Here is a 7711-nt window from a genome sequence, read left to right on the forward strand (position 1 = left end):
ATGCGATTATAATGTGAATTGTCAAGAATATCATGTGAAGTTGAATCTTGTATATGATGTTGAGAATATTGCCATGCAGAGGGATTCACTTTCTTCGAGTGAAACTCAATAAGCTATCAAAGAGTAGCAAACTGAGGTGGCTTTTGTTAATCTTTGGACTCTATACAAATTTAAGTGTTCTAGAAGTGATGACTAATATTCCAGTGTGCAAAGAATGATCATCCTACCATCATTATTGCTCTTCGGCACCAAAGCATAATGTAGAAGAGATGCTTGAATTAGCTTTTATTATCCATCTTAATTGAAGCTACAGAAATCTTCTGTAATAACTTCGGTGTGTGGGGCTTAGCTATTTTTGTATAATCAATTTTACTTTTTCTAAAAGGTCCAGAGTTGTGTTTGAGGTTTTTCTACTCCAAGCTAAGATTCTAACTTATTTAGGGTAAAGAATGCTGTAAGGCAAGGTTTGCTGAACCGGTACCGCCGGCCGTTTCGGCCGGCCGGCGGTACGGTTCGGTATGGTTTCATATCGTACCGAACCGACGATCCGAATCGGAAGAAGAAAGTAAGAAATTGAGAGAAATAGAGAGAGAGAAAGAAGAAGACAAAAAAAAAAGAGGGAGGGGAAGGAGCCGGCGGGGTCGCCGGACGGCCTCCGACTGGCCACCGTGGCCGTCGAAGGGCGCTGTCCACGCGCGCGGTGCCGCAGGCGGGAAACAGGGGCATCGCGATGCCCCTGTTTCGCAAATTTTTTTAAAAACGTGGTTTTAAGTGAAGTCGGCAAACGATTTGCCGGCTTCACGATTTTTGTTTTTTTTAAAAAAAAATTCTTAAGTCGGCAACCCAGTTGCCGACTTCATAAGTTTAAAACAAAAAAAAAAAAGAAAAAATCGAAACAGACGACGTTTGTTTCAAAAAAGAAGAAGGGGGCGGAGCCGTGGAGGGGCTCCGGCCGCCCGCTCGACCGCCCTCAGGCCGTCGGCTCGCCGGCCACCGGGAGCCTCGCAACGGAGGCACCGTCTGTCCGGTAGGTTCTCCACCCCCCTCCGAGCGCTCTCTCTCTCTCTTTTTTGCTCTCTTGAAAGTCCTATCGGGCGATACGGGGCTCGGAAGCCCTCCGACGGCCGCAGCCGGCCACCGCTGGCCTCCGGCGGCTCCTACCTCCCTCTCTTCCCTCCCCTCTCTCTCTCTTTCTCACTTTTCGTTCTTTATTTGTCGGTACCGCCGGTGTATCGATTTTACCGGCCGAATCATGCCGGTTCCCCGCCGGTCCGGTACGAGATGGGGTGTACCGGCCGGTTCGGCACGGTATGGCAAACCATGCTGTAAGGTATATGCTTTTGCTTTAAAATTTTATTTATTTTCCCAGGATTATTTTCGGTGAACTTTAAAGGGCCTGAACTTTTTTAACTATTTACTTTTAACCTAAGTAAGGATGCTAATTGCCCAAGTCTTAATTCTTTAAGATAATTAAGTGCTAGTGTTTTTGGATTTTAGGGAAACTAAGAGTTTCTTTTGTTAGTCAACTTGAATTTTTGGAGTCCTGGAGTTATCACAAGTCAGGAGTCCTTTTGGAGGGGTAAACATTGTTTTATGATCTTTTAGTGTCTTTAAATTTGAATATATGGCAAATTTCCAATAATTTGTTTTATTCGGAAGAAATTATTAATTGTTCTGTTGGACTTGCAATCCTTCAATAATTTCTTCTCTGCAAATAATATCCATTCAAAGATTGGGGTCAGATCCATGTAGTCACTTTTCTTGGCTAGAGCACCACAACTTTGATGTACTTGTTGATATTGCTTTGACAAATCTTACCTTCTTTGCTGTTGGGATGCTATACCAGCTGGAACAATCATAATTCACTATGGGAAGGCTATAGAATTCAACCTTTCCTATTAATCCTCTACTGCTAAAAGAATTATCTGAGTCACATCTTCAGCTGTTTAATACTATCCATTCCTTTATTTGTGAAATAATCTAGGTTATTTGTGGAACAACTCGTATTATCAGGATGAGGACGAGTATTCCATTTTTCACATGTGTAACAGTTATTACCTCTTCTTTATAATAAATTTTAATTAATTAGTAGTTTCTAAAGGTTTACCTTTTTATTAGATCAAATCTAATGCTGTGAGGGCCCTTGGAAATCTTTCAAGATTCATCAGATTTACTCATCATCCTATGACAAACAATAGGCCAAGGTATGGCTTTTGTTAACTCCACTAGGCTCACTGAATTTTCACCAAGCAATGTCTGTAAACCTGAAATAGCTTTTCTTTTATTGGCAAACAGTGTGCCATGTTCCACCTTGTCTGGTGATTCCCAGTGGCTTGAGAGAATGGTGCAAGCATTTGTTTCATGTGTAACTACTGGAAATGTAAAGGTACATCATCTCCGTGTTTGTATTTTGACATCAAACAATTCAGAAATTATTTTGGTAAAACTTGCGTTGTTTGAAGAACTAGCACTCTCTACATGGGACATATCCTATTAATAGACTTTATAGATTATTGTTAGTGACACTTGAGCGTCATATGATTCTTTGGCAAAGTGTAACTATTTGGTTCTGCTACTTAGATAATTTACTGGGAAAGAAAGATTCATTAATATTGCCTACTTCTTGTTGACCACCTTGAACTTTTTGCATTTGTATCCAGGTCCAGTGGAATGTTTGCCATGCTTTGAGCAACTTATTTATGAATGACACATTGAAGTTGCATGATGCATCTTGGTAAGGAGCCATTTTTCATGTGCAATTTTGTTATTAGACAAGTTTGATAGACAATAGCAATGTCTCCATGCCTTAAATATTCAACTGAAATATTATAACACTTTTGCTTATCACTCTTGTCTGAATTTATGCTAAAAATGCCTAGAAAATAATAATCATTTGTTTTAAAGATCATTTAGAATGCATCAATCAGCCTATAGGTTTAATGGCTTGACACCCTGTATTGGTATTATTTCTGGTTTAGAAGTGTACAAACCTGTAGTATTTTGGTTCTATGTTTTTAGATGTGCAAATCAAGATCATGTTGTGGATGCAGAATTTATTTGTTATATCATTCATTTAAAAACAATAGCACATTGGTATTTCTCATTTTGTGTCTGGTTGATGCCTTGGATAGAGGAGTAGCATATCTCATAGACACCCATGTGCACAGTTTTTGAAATTGAACCTCGTTAGTCACCATTTTTGCTCTTTGTACACTAGTAGACTACCAGAATTGCTGTATTCAATATTATAGCTTGATTTCCCTTTCTAACTTCCAGCCAACCCCTTGCCCCACCATAACTATGGCTTACCTCTTTTTTTTTTCCTTTTTAAATCTTTTCCATTGTTATTCTTGTTTATTCATATGATCTGTTTCTGACTAGTCAATGTTCATTGATTATGTAAGACTTGCTTGGCCTTGCTTTCATGTTGATGGTTTGATGGAAGGAGCTTGTTTTAAGGATTATCTTGTGTGGCATCTGACAGGGCACCTGCTGTTTATAGCATTCTTCTATTGCTCCTTCGTGACTCTACCAACTTTAAGATCAGAATACATGCTGCTGTTGCTTTAGCTGTTCCAGCAACTAGGCTTGGTTAGTAATGATCTCTCTCTCTCTCTCTCTCTCTCTCTCTCTCTCTCTCTCTATATATATATATATATATATATATATATATATATATATATATATATATATATATATATATATATATATCGATCTATCTGTCCCCCCCTCCCCCTCTCACACGCACCAACCAACCCTCCATCACCAGGAAATATTTTTATGCTGCACTTTGGATATAGCTTTGTGCTATTGTTACTTTTGTCTTCAATTGCCATTTAAGACTAGACTTGAAAGATCATCGAATTGTTTTTCTTATTTTGCTTCTGCACTATGGAGTCTGCAAGTTAAAAAGCATGCAGCATATTATGTTCTAATTATCAGTTTGGAGTGTGATAAAAATTTCATATGCTTATTGACCCAATCTATTATATCATTTCATTCTTATCTAAAATTATTGTTTGTCCAAAGACATTGTGCTTAAATGATGCTTGTTAGAAACCTCATAACAAGTAACTGCAGAATATCAATTCTTTGTTCTCTATTGTTGTCAAATAGTGTTTCTCCCAGGTTTTGACAGGACATGATAAATTGCTAGCAAATTTCATGTGATTCCATCTTAATTTAAAGAATAGTTGTGGCAATAACTCTAACATGACTAATATGTTTTAACAGATCAGCATAAATAACCAACATTTTTCCATGGAATTAGTCCAAAATAAAATTGACTTTCTGCATATTATTATGACATATGATCAGAATCAAACAATTTACTTATGCATGAAGATTTTGCAACTCTAGAACTGACAAAAAGAGTCATCAACATGGCATCCCTTGTTAGTTTGCTTCCTCATATTTATTCAATATTCATTAACTTTGCTTAGGCCATCATTCTGCCGATGTACATGGTTGCTGCTTCAGTTACTAGAGATTTGAATGCCAATGCATATTCATGTTTCTTTTGTACAATGCAGATTATGGGAGCTCATTTCCTGATGTTGTTCAAGGTCTAGAAAACATACTCGAATCATTAGGCTCAGACCTCTCTTCAACACCATCAAGTTTTAGATATAAGGACAATCTTGAAAAGCAGGTCAGAATAATGGAAGACCAAAGAAGTCATGCACCTCTAAGTAAACTGTCTTCTCAATTGTGTTAGTTGGATTAACCTTTATTTTTTCTTTTTTCCCAGCTTACGTTGACCACTTTGCATGTGCTTGGTTTTGTTTCATCTGCGGATGACCAATCTCTAAAAGATTTTCTCACTAAGGTATGGATGACTCTTGTTGGAAATGTATTTGAGGTTCTTTTACTTCAATGCTGTATATATATCTTTTTATTTTAATTCTTTAGGTCGAAATTTGCACATTTCTGAAAACCATACTTCTAACCTGGGACTAAAATTACTGGATTTTTTTAAAAATTGTATCAGTTATAAACAAGCAACTGTAAGAATGCTAATCAATTAGTTTAATTTATCATCAATTTCTTGAAGAGATAATAAAAATCTATTTTTTTTATTAAGTGCTTGCATGTTATTAGCCAGTCTGGAACCATGAACTCCAGAAACTTTTTCTGTTCACTCTCACTTTTATTTTGTACACCTAGCAGATTGCCTTGATATATATATTTATTCTCCAGTGATGTCACTAATTCTATGACATTGTGCTTGTTCTAGAGAGCCCCTTTCCTAGAGGAGTGGTTCCAGAAGTTGTGCTTAGCCTTAAAGGAAGCTGATGATCAGCCCTCGGCAAGCCAGACTGCATCTAGTGAAAACCATGGGGATGGTTCTACATTGTACGTTCCAAACAAAGCTATGTTATCCAGAGGAATGAAGTCCTTGCTTGATGTCTACAAACACAGCAATCATCAAACCATTGCTCAAAGATTTGAGAAATTAGCAAATAGTTTAACATAATCTCGTGGTCATCCTTCTTTCCCTATTAGAAGGGATAGCATCCATTATGGCGGCATCTAAGTTGACCAGGATGCAATTGAATCTAAACTGAGCAGGCTTTCATCACTCCCATTTTACAGAGCACATTCAAAGAGCTTGACTGCCACAAAACTGATCAAAATATGTTGACCTAATTTCGTGGTCCATCAACCAGGATTTCAGACAGCTTGTGCATTTCTGTGCCACCAAAAACCATCTGTGAGCTGGAGCAGAATTTTGCAGGATGGTGTGTAAAAAGTTATTGTGTCCATCTATATAATACTAAACTTTTTTGTGGTTTGCAATGGTTGTATATACTGCGTTCTTTCCTCCATTACGAGATGCTTTACAAACTCTTCTTGTTTCAGATTGCCTTTTCAGCTGAAAGACAGTTAGCATATTGTGAAGTTGATGAAGGTTGGGTACCATCTCAATTCTCAATATATTGTTTGTCAAACATGTGGATGAAATCCATCCAAGAAAAAGTCTTTTTGTGATATCTGAGCTTCCCCAAAAATCGTATTTCATTTGTATGTAGAAGTGGGGACTGTCTTTCCCCGCCCCACCCACAAAAAAAAAAAAGAAAAAAAAAAAAAAGAAGAACAAGAAAGAAAAGAGGGGGAAAAAGGGGATATAACTCTTCCACCCAAAATCCACCAAATCCAAGGGAAGAAAATGCGTGTGAGAGAGTAGATGGCATTGCTTTAGGCACACGTTTGATCTTTCTAGATTGGAACGATCCATCTTTGGTGCCACTAGACCACTTTTAAGGAACTTTTAGCTAAATAATTTGAGAGTGCCCCACTTCCTCTCCTCTATTTTCCCTCCGTCTGCACAAATATCTTGTAAAACATGAGACTTTACTGCCAAGTAACTTGTCTGAGTAGTAGTCTCTTTCTTTCTTTTATACCCAGTGTGTATATTCTTTTCCTTGTCTCAATAAAGTGTTTATGGAATGCCCATCTTTGCACCAAAAATGATATATTATCTGTCCATGCCGTGCCTCCATTTTTGATTTCTCAGTAACTTGCAAAATAACCATTGCTGGACTGGTCCTCTTTTTACGAAAAAAGCCTGAAAGACTGGTTGACCGTATAAAGTTTGATCATATATCCACTGCAAAAAGCCCAGTAGTGTTCATGTTTCTTCTTTCTTACTTTTGGAATCCATATACTTTTGGCGGACGTTAAACATGCGCTAACCCTGTTTTCTGAAGACAATGTGTGAGAGACACTGTTGGCTTAGCCATTCTATTTGTTCACTCCATAGCAGCAATAGCCAAAACTAAAAAAACTCATAGCCACCATTTGGAGGAAAAAAACAAATAGATTGTGTATTAATAATCCTATTTTGATACAACCATAGAATCACATTTGATTTTTTGATAGCTCTAAAGTTGGTAATGCTGCATAAAATATAGAGCAAAGTCACAGGAAAAAGTAGATGGATGGCTAGTGCTTATCTACTTTCATGACTTTTTATGATTCTAGAGTTGTCCCAGCCTACGAGTTCTTGGACCAGCAACTGAGTACAATAGACGCTATAAAAATAAGAGTGCCCAGATATTTCCTGATGGTGATGGATTCACTGAGGACAAAATAGCGGTGCAACTGAGTACGATAGACGCTATACAAACACAAGAGTGCAAAGATACTCCTAATGGCCTCCAAACGGTGCTACGAGCAGGAGTCAATTATTTGCTGATATTTTCTGATAGGTTTTATGTACTACTTCCAGTGATGAAGCCCCCCAGAAAGCCATATCCAAAGCACCATCAAGTATAGGTTTAAATATTTTCTTGGAGATGCAAATGTTGTTCAATTGGCATGCTAAACATGGTAGATTCTGTAGAAAATTCATATGCTAGAACTTTTAACACTGATAATTAGTTGTGTTTCTTTTGTCCATGAACGAACTCGCCTGGCCCACCTGACTTCTACCCAACCCGTACCCATAAGGAGACTTATGAATCATGAGATGGGTCCAATCAGATCTGGCCAAATTGAATCCAGCTAACCTAATAGGATCCAGTTGGATAGACCAAATCCGACAAAAAACCCTGCTGGAGATTGACAAGCTATCCACCATGATCTGAGCGACCATTAGTGAAATATTGGAAGAAGTCGCATCTGAGTCAAGCTGGACTTGCAGTCAGACTCAACTAACCAACTCATTTGGCCCCAAAGATGGATCCAAGAATAGATAGAGACAGGAATA

General features: G+C 37.9%; 1 protein-coding gene across 1 annotated transcript in view; it reads left to right on the forward strand.

Annotated features, from left to right (window-relative positions):
* The window catches only part of LOC105054721 (uncharacterized), a 32114-nt gene extending 26177 nt beyond the window's left edge, over nt 1-5937 (forward strand). The window contains exons 22-28 of the mRNA XM_010936291.4: nt 2119-2204; nt 2296-2386; nt 2661-2734; nt 3485-3591; nt 4533-4651; nt 4751-4828; nt 5237-5937. Coding sequence (XP_010934593.1) covers nt 2119-2204; nt 2296-2386; nt 2661-2734; nt 3485-3591; nt 4533-4651; nt 4751-4828; nt 5237-5476 — 795 coding nt within the window. The 3' untranslated portion in view covers nt 5477-5937. The remainder of the gene's footprint in view (nt 1-2118; nt 2205-2295; nt 2387-2660; nt 2735-3484; nt 3592-4532; nt 4652-4750; nt 4829-5236) is intronic.
* Nucleotides 5938-7711: the final 1774 nt, after the last annotated feature.

Source organism: Elaeis guineensis, chromosome 12, assembly GCF_000442705.2.
Source record: "Elaeis guineensis isolate ETL-2024a chromosome 12, EG11, whole genome shotgun sequence".
In the NCBI taxonomy this organism is placed as follows: domain Eukaryota; kingdom Viridiplantae; phylum Streptophyta; class Magnoliopsida; order Arecales; family Arecaceae; genus Elaeis; species Elaeis guineensis.